The 15,358-nt window shown below is 35.9% G+C and overlaps 2 protein-coding genes across 2 annotated transcripts; one reads left to right on the top strand and one right to left on the bottom strand.

The window, feature by feature from the left end:
* The first annotated feature begins 1,332 nt into the window (after window positions 1-1,332).
* LOC107720257 (complexin-4-like) lies at window positions 1,333-3,882 on the top strand. The gene is made up of 3 exons (XM_016527918.1): window positions 1,333-1,441; window positions 1,939-2,026; window positions 3,566-3,882. The coding sequence occupies exons 1-3, from the start codon at window positions 1,377-1,379 to the stop codon at window positions 3,761-3,763; spliced, it is 351 nt and encodes a 116-aa protein (XP_016383404.1). The 5' UTR covers window positions 1,333-1,376; the 3' UTR covers window positions 3,764-3,882.
* Window positions 3,883-3,973: 91 nt separating this feature from the next.
* LOC107720256 (mucosa-associated lymphoid tissue lymphoma translocation protein 1-like) lies at window positions 3,974-15,205 on the bottom strand. The gene is made up of 18 exons (XM_016527917.1): window positions 15,027-15,205; window positions 13,723-13,951; window positions 13,465-13,631; window positions 12,691-12,812; window positions 12,457-12,604; window positions 12,182-12,360; window positions 11,736-11,841; window positions 10,711-10,785; window positions 10,066-10,089; window positions 9,960-9,983; window positions 9,659-9,862; window positions 8,050-8,227; window positions 7,892-7,963; window positions 7,656-7,783; window positions 7,254-7,403; window positions 6,529-6,686; window positions 5,675-5,800; window positions 3,974-5,569 (listed from the first exon to the last, which is right to left on the bottom strand). Exons 2-18 carry the CDS (start codon window positions 13,869-13,871, stop codon window positions 5,120-5,122), a joined length of 2,460 nt encoding a protein of 819 aa, XP_016383403.1. The 5' UTR covers window positions 13,872-13,951; window positions 15,027-15,205; the 3' UTR covers window positions 3,974-5,119.
* Between the last annotated feature and the right edge of the window lie 153 nt (window positions 15,206-15,358).

The raw sequence follows: 15,358 nt of genomic DNA, 5'->3' as shown, positions 1-15,358 counted from the left end.
CATAAATAAAATGTTAATTTTTAATATTTTGTTGAGAATCCTTTGCAGGCAATGACTGCCTTAAGTCTGGAACAAATAGACATCACCAGAGACTGGGTTTCCTAGTTTGCCATGCTTTGCCAGGCCTTTAATGCAGCTGACTTCAGTTGTCGTTGGTCTTTCTGCCTTTAGTTTTATCTTCAGCAAGTGAAATGCATGCTCAATTGGGTTGAGATCAGGAGACTGACTTGGCCACTGCAGAATATTCCACTTTTTTACTTTCAAAAACTCCTGGGTTGCTTTTGCTGTATGTTTTGGGTCATTGTGCACTTGTACTATGAAGCGCTGCCCAATCAGCTTTGCTGCATTTGACTGAATCTGGGCAGACAGTATGTTCCTATACACTTCAGAATTCTTCCGGCTGCTTCTGTCTTCTGTCACGTCACTAAACAGCAGTAACCCAGTGCCACTGGAAGCCATGCACGCTCATGCTATCACACTGCTCCACCATGTTTCACAGATGATGTTTGCTTTGGATCATGAGCTGTTCCAAGCCTTCTATATACTTTTTTCTTCTCATCATTCTGGTACAGTTTGATCTTAATATCAGCCGCCCAAAGAATGCTTTTCCAGAACTGGTCAGGCTTTATCTAAGTCTTTGTTTTCACCTTGTGGTGAATCGATTCTCTGATCATCCACCACTGTTGTCCTCCGTGGACGTCCAGGTCTTTTTATGTAGCTGAGCTCACCAGTGCCTTCTTTTTTCTCAGAATGAACCAAACTGTTGATTTGGCCACTTCTAATGGGGGGAGGTACATATTAAAGAGCTGTAATTCCTTAACCTTTCCTCAAATTGTGATGTGAATACCCTCAAATTAATAATCAGAGTGTGCACTTTAAGCCAATATTCATTGTAACTTGAATATGTTTTGGTCAATAGATAAAATAATAAAAACTGTGCCTGTGTCAAAATATATGACCTAACTGCATGTGTGTGTGTGTGTGTGTGTGTGTATAATTACTGTAAGTGTCTGGCACAAACATTCTCATTTTATCCTAACCAGTAAGACCTTGACAAAATTGCAAATGAAGAGCAAAAGATTAATTAATCTGTTTTCTGACAATAGAAACAAAGGGCTCAGACCAGCTGATGGAATTTGGCAGAATATGGTTACTCTTTTTTTGGCCACGGTCATGCAGGATGTTCTTGGTGATGCAACTGCAGGGCTGTCGCACAGAAAAGCCTCTCATTGGATTTACTCTGATAGACCAATCCTGAAGCTAAAGCTTGATTGGGGAAAAAAGGAAAGCAGTAGAGTATCTTTTGTTTTTTGGAAGGAACATCAGTTCTCATTCATTGTGATCAGCCAGTTGAAGAAACAAGAACAACTAGCAAAATGTCTCATGATGGAATGTCCAGAGAAGAATATGAGGAGTATCAGAAGCAGATGGTGGACGAAAAGTAAGTCGTTACACCAAATACACAAAATAATGATCTTTAAAAAAGCATCATATGACCCCTTTAAAAACATTGGCCATTCAAGTCCATTTTATCCAGGAGGTTTTCAATAATGTTGTAAATTCAAGTGAGTATTAAATTCACAAGGAACAAACTGAAATATATCAGCCAATTTTCAAACACATTTTTAATAATTGTTTTGTGATGTGAAGCATAACTTTCACATGATACTCATGTTAGTATCATGTGATACTCATGTTAGCATTGGTTGAGTGGTGAAAGAAATCGCATCCCCTATATTTCAACTATTATAAATACATGTTAAATTTATTAAATGTGTTAAATGTATACATTACATGAAGTACCCTGATGCTGTGCTGTTTTCTGATAACACTGTTGTAACAGTTCTTGACTGCTGCTTACGTTCCTGTTCATTTTCTACTTCTGTTCTTTGTGCTTTTCTCATCTCCTGTACATTGCCTGCTTCTTTGGGAATAAAGAATGGAGAGAGATGCAGAATATGCTACAAGAAAGGCAGAAAGGGCTTGTCTGAGGACTTGTTTAAGAGAAAAATATCGAATTCCAAAGGTGAGAGTCCCAGGAGAAGATAAACAAATCTCTTTCAGTAATTTAGCTATTCCTGTCCCTGACTGACTGTGCTTAAGCAGCACATGGATAGCATCAGTTTGCAGAGATGGTTAAGCTATCAAGTGTGTGAAGGTTGCAGTGCAGATTGTGGCAGGAGATCAAGGCATAATGTAGTAAACTAAAATAATGAGTCTGGATGTTCAGGGTTTAACCACCTGCAGTGCTTAATCCCTAAAGTGAGCTTTAACAGCACTGCTATAGAGCTGTCAAACTGTGTGCAGTTTCATGTGGATGAAGAGAGAAGTTGAACTCCTTAGAGAAAATGTATAAAAATTAAAATGGAGTTATTATTTTACATGACTTTTCCAGGTCTAGAAGTCACATTTATAATTAGGGTACCTCTAGGCTAGGTTACCTATAAGAAAATATCTTTATTTTTTAGTTGGTTTAGCTTCTTTTACAACTTTTGTCTAATTTGAAATTAAATGGGAGTAATTCTGTGCCCCCCTTAGAAGTTTGCTAAGGCCCCCTATATAGTGGCCCTGGCTCTGGCCCCCTGGTTGTGAACCATAGATATAAAATCTATAGTCACAGTGATGCAATTCAATTAATGTAGTGCACACTTAAGGTTAGTATAGAAATAAACTATTAACATTTTGCAAAGCTGTAACCATATATTCGGCATTTGAAGTGTTAGATCAGATTTTTTTCCGAAATGAATGTTAATTTTATAATAAGTTAATTATCATCATTAATAATCACAGAGGCAACTGTACTTATTATTAAACAAACTTAAGTAAATAAATAAATAGTCTAGTCCTTTTTTTATTCTACACAAGGCCTTCATAAAGTTGAAAATGATTAATTATTCTATTCTCCGATGACATAAAATTCTCTTTAAAGAAACTATTAATTATATCTACATAAAATACATATAATTAATAATAAAAAAATCTACTTAAATCATAAAAAACTTTCAGGTATTTTTTTATAATGAACATATTTACTTTTCCTTTATTTCAAAGAATGCTTTCTTATTGTTATTTCATTTAATGTCTTTTTATTTTTCATTATTTCTAATCAAACTGGCTCGCTAAACTACTGTAAGTAAAAAAGTGTCATAGGTATGGCCAGTATCTGTACAAAATAAAAACTAAAATATTGCATGCTCTAATCAACACTTTAATCATTTTAAAAAGAAAACAAATAAGTATCAAATCAGCATCCTGAGAGACAATGTGACTATTTATTGAAGTAGTTTAAATAGGTAAAATCACCTCATGCTCTGTTTTATTTATTAAAGTCTTGCTTGAGGCATGTCTGCAAACTATGGGTTCTGGGTGTGTAATCCTTACTTGTTTTTTAAAAAGCCTTTTTCCAAAAGGTACATCTGGAAAAAGGGGGGTCGTCTTATAATCAGGGTCATCTTATATTCGGGCCAATACGTATGAGCAAAGAAGTGCTATTAGATTTATCTGGTTTGATTGACATGCGGTTTGTTTTTCTCACAGTGAACAGGATGAGATTATGATCCAGCAGGCCGGAGATGACATTGACGTGCCAGAAGAACTGATCAAGATGGTGGATGGAGAGGCGCCACAGGAGGAGGAAAAGGAGTCCATCATGGGTCAAATGCAGAACCTTCAGAACATGGATATGGGGCAGCTCAAAGAAAAGGCTCAGGCCACATTTGTGGAGATGAAATCCAAGGCTGAGGAGAAGTGCACTCTTGTGTAATGTGTAGAGGAAGTCAAAGTCATCTAGTTGTCTAACGTCTTGATGACACGCATTTGCTTATGCAGTGAAACGATTAAGTTTCCATTTCCTGAGAAATATTGATCACACAAGAGATGAATGTCATTGTTCAGAAATTTATTCCGAGTTCTTTTGTTTGGTTTCTCGTTTTTCTTTTTAATCAATAGTTTGTTTTTATCGATTTATTTTTTTATCAAATTGTGACTGACTTTCTCATTGAGTAATCTTACATTACAAAGTCAGAGTTATGACCAATATCTACATACTAAAAGATAATCATGACATTTGATTCATGCACTTTTTGTTTAAAAATAAAGATTATTTTTCTAAATATGTTTAAAATCCATATGAAAAAAAGAGACGTTTTGAGATGTAATAAGGTGACAGGATTTTTAACAAATTATAATTTTAAAGGACTAAATACTTACAGTAACAGTGCTACAGTATTTTCTTTACGCTAAAATATTTTGAAGGTGCCGTAATAAGTTAGTCACATGAAAGTAAAGACTGAAAACTGATAGAGATGAGACAATCACTTGAGATGATACATTTTTGCATTACAATCACCACCAAATGCAAAAGAATGCAATCAACGTATGAAAGAATTAATTTTAGTTGATTTATAAAGTGGTCATTAATCGATAGACAACATTTTAACAGCTGTTGCAATGCGGTGTCCCAAGTTCAAATCCCGACTCGAGGACCTTTCCCAATCCCACCCCCTCTCTCTCTCTCCCTTCGCTACATCTGATCTGTCCTATCATAATAATAATAAAAAAATAAAATCTTTAAAAAAAAAACGGAAAAAGAAAAATACACCCTTGACATTTAATATACTAACTACACAGTCTTTAAAGGGGCACTTCAGCTTACATGATAATTTTTCTCATAATTTATTCATTCTAATGCCGTTCTGGATGTATATGACTTTTTGGACAACTTTTTAGACTTTTTGACAAAGCCGATGCTTCACAAAGCAAACACGACAGTAATCCATACGACCCCAGTTGATGAATCAATGTTCTCTGAAGCAAAACACCACAAGTATATGAGAAAAACACTAATATTTACTAACTTTAACTAAACCATTGCTTCCATAGCTGGGGTCAGATGGATTGCCATCAAGTTCACTTTGTGTGGTTTTTAATTTTTGAAGTGCCAACTTTGGTGATCCCATACACTTCCATTATATAGATTCACCGAGATGGATTTTTCTAAAAAAATCTGTGTTCATTGAAGGAAAGTCAGTCATATACATCTGGGATGGCTAAATGATGAGAATTTTTCATTTTTGTGTGGAGTATCCCTTTAATCATTGGTTTAACGCGGTGTACTCACTCAGGGATGGTTATAGAGTTGCAAACTATTCATGAACTCATTCTGCATGTCGTCAATGTCATCAGTGGTCTCAATGGGAATACTTGGTGGGTTCAGGAAGGGTGAGCATGGCATATTCTCATATTGATATGTATGGTCACCGTATAATCTAAAGTCCCCATAACCCCCTACAGCTCCGTGGAGGGGCTCACAGACGTTGAGGTAGGGGTTGGTGTGCTGCTGGGGGCCCTGGCTGTGGAAGCGGCGGTCAGACGCGGGACTGTGGCTGGGGCTGGTCGAGGGGCTGTGTGGCATGTGACACGTCAGCTGACAGCTGTTCTTCCTGGTGGGACGGTTGAGATCCAGTTTGGCAGTGAGGGGCTTGCCGACGTTAACGTCCATGTTCCACTGGACCAGGTCGTCTAGGGAGTTAAACTGGACGTGTAGGCAGACAGTGAAAGCTAGTTCCTCCTGTAAATCAGGAAGAAGGAAAAATAGGTATCAAGGTAGTTTTGAATTATATATGTAATGTAAATCAGATCTAAATAAATATTGTCAGTCAGTCTTGAGCTGTACCTTGAGTTTCTGCAGTGAACCGAGTCTGGTGTAGAGGCAGTGCTGAGGAAGACTCCCTGAAAGTAGGAAGCTTCCTGTTTCCTCCAGAGTTTCTTTATTCATCAGCTTAGGGTCCACATCCAGATCCTTCAAAAGTCAGGTAATAGGAAAAACATTATTTATTGCAAACATATGTTAAGAAACATGTTTCATGTTTTATTTATAGGCAATATAGGCATTATGGAATATTGACAAGAATGCTATTAGTCCAATTCTTAAAAAAAACAAAAAACTGATTAGTTTATACTGTGCAGCTAAATAATTAGACTGAATAGTATTTTACATTGACTTCTGCAGATATACACTACTGGTGAAAAGTTAGGATTTTTAAATATTTTTGAAAGAAGGTTCTTATGGTCACCAAGGCTGCATTTATCTGCTCACAATATACAGTAAAAACTGTAATATTTAAAAATATTATTACAATCTACAATAACTGTTTTTTATTTTAATGCATTTTTCTGTGATGGCAAAGCTAAATTTTCAGCAGTCATTACTCCAGTCTTCAGAAATCATTCAAATATGCGTATTTGCTGATCACAAAACATTTCTTATTATTATCAATGTTGAAAACAGTTGTGCGGTTTTCAACATTGTTATATTTTTGTGGAAAATGTGATACATTCTTTGATGAATAGAGAATTCAGTGGAACAGCATTTTTAAATAGAAATTGTATTAACATTTTTTATTATTACTTTTGATCCATTTAATGTGTCCTTTTTTTTTTTTAAAGATGTGTCCCCGCATCTTTTAATGGTAGTGATTAAGAATAATTGCCGTTTCTTTCTCCAAAATAAAAACAAAGACCACTAACCAAAGGGAGGTTAGTTATGTGTGCCTGACAAGACAGCATCTCTTCTGGCTTTTTCACAATGCTGGTGTAGATGACCAGCACATTGGAAAACTCAGCAGCAAAGTCCATTTTTATCTGAACTCCACATTCAAAGTCCAGAATTTTACTCTCCGGCAGTTCTGGGTTGAAACACAAATGCAAAAGTTTGACAAATGCTGAGAAAAACTACATTTACAGTACTATAGTATTTCACTCGTCAAAAACTATCATCTGTTAATATCATCAGATGAGATGATAGGAATCATGTCATGACGAAATGAAAATAGTTGTTTGATCAAGTTTTTTTTTTGGTATTGTCAACAATGATGGAAATTAGGAAAAATATGCTTCATGATAATAATTAAATGATTTCAATTAAAACACTGTTGATGAAAATATGGTGAGGAAGAAATAACTAATATATATATATGGTTTTTATAAATACAATTGTTACTTCATTTAATAATGTTTTAAAATGGAATATATAAAATTAGATATATTATGAAATTATACTATTTAGATATATTATGAAATTATACTATATAAATATATTATAATATTTTCATTACTAGTAATCACGAAAAATGTTATTTTTATTAACAACATTTTTTTGTATACATTTAATTTTGACAAAAAAAAAAAAAGTTAACCTATTTTATATGGTTATTCAAATGAGTTGCACAATATTGTGAAGTAGCTGACATTACCATGTGCTTTAGACCAGAGCATGTTGTGTGCCTCGGCTGCATCGGAGTAGTCCCCGGGGCGGATGGGATCGGTGAGGGACCGTCTCTCTGACAGGCTGCTGCGGATCTCTAGAGCCTGCTTACCCTTTGTGGGGTCAAACTGACCCATATCTACAAACAATCAGAACAGTAGTTTGATTGTCAAGACATGCAACCAAACATGAGTAGATGAAATATAAATTTGATTTATTTTAATATTTAAAATGAATCTTTGAAGTAGTAGTCAAAGTGCAAAATAAGTACTGAAAGTAGTAGTACACTTTTCCAATCAGTTAATAATTTGTTTGAGCTTAATGGACCTGCATTTAACTAATAAACGCTGTAACTCTTCATTTAACTTTAACATGCTCAAGGTTCCCTCACCTTCAGCCACACTGTCTAGCAAAACCGTTATCTTCTCATCCTCTAGGAGGCGCTCCTTCAGGAATTTAATAAAGACTCCATTGGTGAATCCACTTGAACTCAGTTCAAAAGCCTCAGCATCTTGGCAACTTCACAAACATAATATATCTCAACATAACTTAAAGTAACATAAAGTAAACAAAATGTACTTCAGCATGTTATTTCTGGATGAAAAAGAAAGACACTCAGTAACTCACGTGGCATATCCAAACACAATATTGGCTGTAACTTTGAGCACAACATTTGGTGTGGCATCGTCATGTAGATTTCTGAAGCAATAAATTAGTGTTAGAATGATGACAACCAATGTATGAATTCCCAATGCGAATATGATATAAAGCCACAAAATGAACACCTTTTCCTGCACATGTCGAGGAGGAAGACATTGAGTCCAGTCTCCTTCTCCTGCATCAGTTTCAGAATGCTCTGAACACAGAGACAGTTGCCTGAACGGTATGGATTTGGGGCATCAACAGGCACCATGAAGCTGTTCCCAAAGTTCTCATAACCATGTCCAGCATAATACAACAAACCTAAAGGGAGGAGCAATCGTCAAAGAGTCATTTCATAAAAAAAAGAAAATTCTGACATCATTTACTCACTCTCATGTCATTCCAAACCTGTATGACTTTCTTCTGGTGAACACTAAATAATATATAGAAGATATTTTACAGAGTGTATTGTCTGTTATTTTCCACACAATGAAAGTGGATAGTGAATCACTTTCAACCTCCAAAAAGGACCAAAAAAGTACCATAAAAGAAGCTCAGTTTGACACGTTTACTATATTACATAAGTCATATGATAGCTTTGCATGAAGCATTAACCAAACATTTACCCAAACCAAAAGCTTTCTCTTGGCTGAAGATGACAATTTGAACTTGTGTACATATCAGGCATGTGACGGTATCACATTTACGTATCACAATGAGTGCTGAAACATTTATCACAGTATACGGTATTGCATTGAATTACAAAAACAGGCTGAAAAGATCAACAAACTTCAGTGTTATTCTATTAAAAACAAGTTCAACAACTTAAAAAAAAAAAAAAAAAAAGAACTTGAACATTTAAAAACATTTAAATAAAACATTGCATAATACACTATAAAGAACTATAAAGAACAAAACAATTGGAACCAATATCAAGATCTTTTCTGGCTTGCATGTTTTAGTCCAGTTAGAAATGTGTAAACAAATTATTCAAATTAAATATTAATTATTTAAATAAATATTAAGCATCAAGACCAATATGAAAAGCTGAACAAATTTTTATGTAGCATACACAGTGTTGGAAAAGAAGCTAATCTGCATTCTAAAAATCGACACAATAAGGATTATCTAAAATCAGATAATAAAGGTGTATAGAATTATTCTGAGTATTTTAAAGTGCCTACAGTAATAATATTGTGCACGTTCATTACTGCAATATTAGCACATCTAGTACATATTCAAACAGGACACGTTTTGACACGTGTTGTGCCAGGTTTGTCATGAAAGATGTCCAAAATATTTGCCATTAGTTCTCATGTGTCTCATAACCGATATTAACACACCAAGTTTCAATATGTGAAAGCTCAAATTATATGGTACTTTAATGGCGCTTTTTAAACTTTTTGAGCCCCTGGTCACTGTATACTTCTGTTATATGGAAATGAGAAGCGTGATCTCCTTTTGTGCTCCATAGAAGACACCAAGTTAAACAGATTTGAAATGACACAAGGGTGAGTAAACGGTGAGAAAATAACTAATTCTTTCCTAATCACATCTGAAGTCAATGTTTAACCAGGTACACTCTTAAAAATAAAGATTCTTTATTGGCATCTGTGGTTTCATGAAGAACCTCCATGGGACCTTTACATCACACAAAAGGATCTTTACAGTGGAAAAAGGTTCTTGAATTTCAAATTATTACAATGTTTATAGGAGACCGCAGTAGCATAAACTGTATAGAAGTCACAGTACCATACACTCCCTTATGAAGCAGGGACAAGAACTCCTCCACAGCGTTCCTCATCTCGAACTCGGTTAGATCCAGTAGAGACACCACTTTAAAGTTGAGTTGCCGCAGCAGATTGGTGAGGTCGTACACGTCAACCATGGGTGCTTTCAGCTGTGGGTGGTTTCGATATGCGAGGTTACCAATCAGAAGAGCCACTTTGTCTGTAGCTAAAGGAAGAAAAACTTTGTGTGAAAAATGAGACTCCAGCCATTTTGATTTGTATTCAAGTTACGTTAATTCATAGTAATTATTTGGTCTACTCACCATAAGGTTTCTCAAGTCTGTAATCTGATGGGAAAAAGTCATAATCATTCACTGTCGCAATAAGTCAGAAGTGTTCAAAACTAAATGTGATGGGAACACAACTTACCCCTATCAATAATCAAAAAATCATCTATAAAAAGAGAAATATATTAGGTTTTTAGATTATGCGTATTTAAAGGAACATGATTATGACAGTAATGAAGAGAAAATAATGCTTATAGATCACAAGAGGAAACCATTTTTCCAAGACCAAAAACTTAGTTTTGAGGTATGATAACTAACCCCATCCTGCCACAGTGAACCCCTACCACCATTTAACAAAAACATTGTTCTCACACTGCATACTTTACAACTGGAATGGGAATGTTCTCATTTTTGCAACAGTCATGCAGATCAGATCTATCAAAGAGTCTTCCTCCACCTCAATCAGTGAAGCAGTCAAGAGAGTAGGTGAAAAATCTTTAAAGGTGCTCCGGGTTCAAAACAAGCTCAACTGTGGCATGCTGTCAATTATCACAGAAAATCATGTTGACCTAAATGTATTCACATTATTTGTGGTAATCAAATGCATCCCACATATACTGGTTTTAAACCTGGAACGTTCATTAGTTTTTACAGCATGCATTAATCGGTGATTCGGTGTGACAGTATGATTATTTAGTACGACGTGAAGTAGATTCAGATTCCACAAAGGGGTTGATGTCAAAAGTCAAAAAGGGGTAGATGGGTGCCACTACATCTTAGATAATACCTTCAGAGCACTCCATTGCTCCTGAAATTTCACGAGATATTCTTGGCTCTTTCATTTCAGAATGGCAAGGATTTGCTTGAGGAAGAATAAAGGGTTGGACCACAAAATGAGTAAATACAGATAAAAAAAGAATTTTACTTTTTAAAGACATCAAGCTCACACTTTTTTTGGTAAATTGACCAATAACATTATATGTTATCGGCAATCAGGCAGTCCACTAGAATGAATTACATTGCCATACAAATCATTGTACAAATTGTCTCTGCACTAGAGTTGGATAGGAGATATTTGACATTGCAAAGACCATTTCTAGGGATCTAAACTAGATTGTCCTGCAGTTATGCATGTTAGATTTATACTGTAAAAACTAAAGGCTAGAATACACTAAACGACTTTTGCACAGATTTGCAGTCTGAACGCAAGTCAACGCTAGTTTCCAAAAGTAGCAGCCAGTATGCATATATTAGGTTTTATACAATTATGATTTCATACAATCGGAAGATAAGATTTAAGCCAACTTTAGAGCACATATTGTTTTTATTTGTCATGCGTCTTTTAGCAACGAGGAACATGTTTCTGCATTTCCGAACAACTTGAGTGTGTGATGCACAGTCGATTAGTGTATGAAGACCAGATTTCTCTGCAACCATTTGCAAAGTCGGCAAGTGTATGACGCATAGTGTTTTAAAATCTTTAAAGTCGTGCAATGTATTCCAGCCTTAAAATGAAAATTCTGTCGTCGTTTACTCTCCCTCAAATTGTTCCAAACCTGTATGGGTTTCTTTCTTCCGCTGTACGCAAAAGAAGAGTTTTACCAAACAGTTGCTGGTCCTCACTGACTTCCAAAGTATGGAGAAAAGAAAAAAACTAAGCAAGTCAATGGGGACCAGCAACTAACTTGAGGGTGGGTAAATGACAGAATTTAAATTTTTGGGTGAACTGTGCCTTTAAGTCACTACTGTTCAGATTTGATCAGGAAACATCTAACCAAAGAATAAATATAAAACAAAAGATATGATGCATACCTATAACAACAACAACAACATCCACTTCATTGCTCCATGTTCGTTCATTACTGCAGAAGATCTCACAGCGATACCTTCCCTGGTGCTCTGGCAACAAATTCTTGACCTGATTTAAACAAAAAAATAATAATTCAATCACTCTCACTACATTGTAAAAATTTAGATTTTTGACAGTTGAAAATAATACAAAGATATTGGAGTACATTTTACAAGAAAATATAATTTCAGTCTTTCCACTTCATAATTTCATGTTTAATTCAATGTATTACCTGTCGTTTCTTTGTAATTATTTGTGAAACTTGCTAGCATTTTCTGAGTGGTTTCTTTTTCAGTGTAGAATTTTTTTTAAATCTACTTCATCCAAGCTGTCTCAGAAATGAAATGTATCTAACCAAGTGAACAATAGTGAATTTATCCAAAAATGTGTCATCTGTTGGTCCTCTTACAGTGTACATCCTCTTAGTGGCTTTTTTGATCGGCACTCCATTTCTGTACCATTGATATTGCGGTAGGGGTCTTCCAATAGCTCCACACTCCAGATAGAGTAAATCTCCCACCAGCAGCCTTTGAGGTTGAGGCTGGATCAGCACCCTTGGCCTGCCCTCTGAAGCCAGAGACACGAATCCTGATCAAAAAGCATCAAGTTTGATATCAGTGGCATATCAATCAAGACAATTCAACCAAATTTCTTACTTGTCTCTGCTGATCACAAATGACTTACCATATCTTGGTGGAACATCGAGGACATCTACTTGGGCCCAGTGACTGAACTCATACGCGTTTCCACAGTTCACCCGACAGATGTAAAACCCTGCATCTTTGAGCCGGACTGGACTGAACACCAGGTCTGGGGAGGAGCTGTTATGTACCTGAAGGGTTGCCTTAGTTATGTAATTCATGTGAATGACTGACAGTTATTTATGTTGCTTTCTTGCAATGTTATACATCTACACACCTCTTCCGTTTTCTTAAACCACTGGAATTGCACATGTGAAGCACCAACAGCATAACAACTGAGACGAAGGTTGTGTCCAGCAATGACAGCCACCGACTGCGGCTGGACGAGGATTTGAATTCCTGTGAGATCAATTCAGAAAACAGCAACTAAACCTATGAATGCAAATAAATTACTTAAGACTATATCTGCACATAATCTATGCCAGACGTTTCAGCAGAATTTGAATGCACGTCATTTGAAAGTTGCGTATTACACTAATTCTTTCAGTTACAAAAAAAGTGTGTGTAAGTAAAGGTGCAGTAATATTTACCGTTGTTCTACTAGCAGGCAAAAAAATCTGCAATTTTGTGTGAAAGATTTACATGCAGATTTCGCAAAAAGTACAAATTGGTCACACAAACTCGCCACACTGACTAGCAGAAAGCTGGCTGGTTTTAAAGTGACTTTTGTGTGAGCTGTGCACATTAATATTTTAATATTGATAACCGCACATATTTTCATATTAACACATTTTAGAATTTTTAAATCCATTACACAGAGTTCATATTATCTTTGACAACTGGTACAGGAAAAAATTTGCACATTTTGCATGGGCCTAAGAGAAATATCACTTCTTCAAGCCTGTGTCACAGTCATGTTTCAGTTTTGCTTTCACATTTGTGAATTCATATTTAGTACAGAGCATTTACAAAACAATCAACATTAGATAATGTGATGCACTGTTGAAACATACACGCTTTCTGTACCATGTTTACACTGAGGCTGCTGTACCTGGAGGTTTCAGACACTGCAGGGCATCCGTATGACCCACGATCTGTAGAAACTCCACCAGTTCACCCACCATACATCCTTGATCTCCAATGAGTTTGAGCAGACTGCGGGAAGGACTTCCATCCGCCTCCAAAGCCTTCAGAGAACACATGTCCATATCATCGAGACTGTGCATGTGAGTGGAAGGAGACAGTAAGAAAAAGACTGTGAGTTTATTAGTATATATTACATTAAAAGAAAGAGAGAAAAAGTTATTACCTCACTTTGAATCGCTTGTCACTTTTCACAATCTCCCCCAGTTTTCGCCATCCCTTATTGTTGGCCTTGTCAAGAGACTCACAGAGCCTCTTCAACACAGATTCTTTCAAGAAATTTATGTTCAAAGAGTTGTCATTCAAATCCGACATGATTGAGGATCAATCCATCAAATAAGGCTGATACACAACTGTGATTGGTTGAGCTCAGATTTAAATGTTCAGCAAAGCACCTGCAAAATGGGACATTGAAGTGGCAATTCAATCAGTGTCCTGAGGCGTCACGTTAAAAAAGATGTAAAAATAAATAATAATAAAAAACATGGCACTTTTTACAAATTTAATTAATGCCACAATGACTATGAAATTAACTGCAATTTTTTTTTCAGAAAACCCTGATTGTGACTAACTAATATTTAGCCTAAAACAGTGGTTCTCAAACCTCTCCATGAAGTACCCCCAGCACTGCACATTTTGTATGTCTCCCTCATCTATCACACCTGATTCAACTCATCAGCTCATTAGTGGAGACTGCAAGACCTGAAGTGGGTGTGTCAGATATAGGGAGACATACAAAATGTGCAGTGCTGGGGGTACTTCATGGAGAGGATTGAGAACTACTGGCCTAAAATACTGATATTCAAAATGTTGAAATACACACAGGGTAAAATTGTATGACGGTCCCCCTCAAAAAACAAACAAAAAAAACCCCCTGGTTGCTCCAGCTAAAGTTTTTAAGGGGTCCGGTAAGTGAAAATAGCTCCTTAAATGGAAAGTCACTCAAAAACTAAATTCTGTCATGATTTACTCACCTTCATGTTGTTCCAAACCTGAATGACTTTATGTTTTACGTGGAATTCAAATTAATGAGAAGACAGAATGACAGCACAAGTAATGAATATTTTCTTTCACTGTATGGAAAATTTGCAATGGAAGACTGAGAATGTCATTCTTCCTAATATGTTATTTTATGTTCCACAGAAGAACGAAAGTCAAACGGTTTTGAAACGATAAGAAGATAAGTAAATGAAGGAAGCAGTTTTGGTGAACTACCTTCAAGACACTCCATAGTTTCACTTTTTACAGTTTTTGTCAACCACCGAATATGTGTTATGTGTTATACTGTACGTGATGAATGTAAACTAAGTAGGCAACGCCATTCATTCCCGCTTTTTATTTTTGAATGCAGATACTCATCTGTTCGAATTTCTAAATGTAAACATACAAACACGTAGTTAAAGACAGATCCGAATTCACCACGAACAAAAAGGCAATATCAGGTAGAGTGTAAACATAGAGCGCACATACCGCAGACGGACCAGATGTTGACATGTATCCCATTATTAAGCAATACATTAATTCTTCGCTACACTGACTGAGGTGGGGAAATCCAACTTTCAAAACATACGTGCGTGTGTGTGTATGCATCACTTCCTGATGTCTAACAAAGAGGAAGGTGTTCATCTCTCTCCTGAGCGCAGCTCAACGAGTTCTTAAACGGAAGTATGTTCTTGTAGTCAAATCAGATATATATATATATATATATATATACTTATGATAAATGACGGAGGTTGAGAAAAGTCATGCTTTTCGGTTATTATTTCACACGAAAATTAGGCTAGTACTCTGTAATCTGTCAC

The sequence above is a fragment of the Sinocyclocheilus rhinocerous genome, unplaced genomic scaffold, assembly GCF_001515625.1.
Source record: "Sinocyclocheilus rhinocerous isolate Xijiao unplaced genomic scaffold, SAMN03320098_v1.1 scaffold62, whole genome shotgun sequence".
Lineage (NCBI taxonomy): Eukaryota > Metazoa > Chordata > Actinopteri > Cypriniformes > Cyprinidae > Sinocyclocheilus > Sinocyclocheilus rhinocerous.
This window is presented reverse-complemented; position numbering and strand designations above follow the sequence as displayed.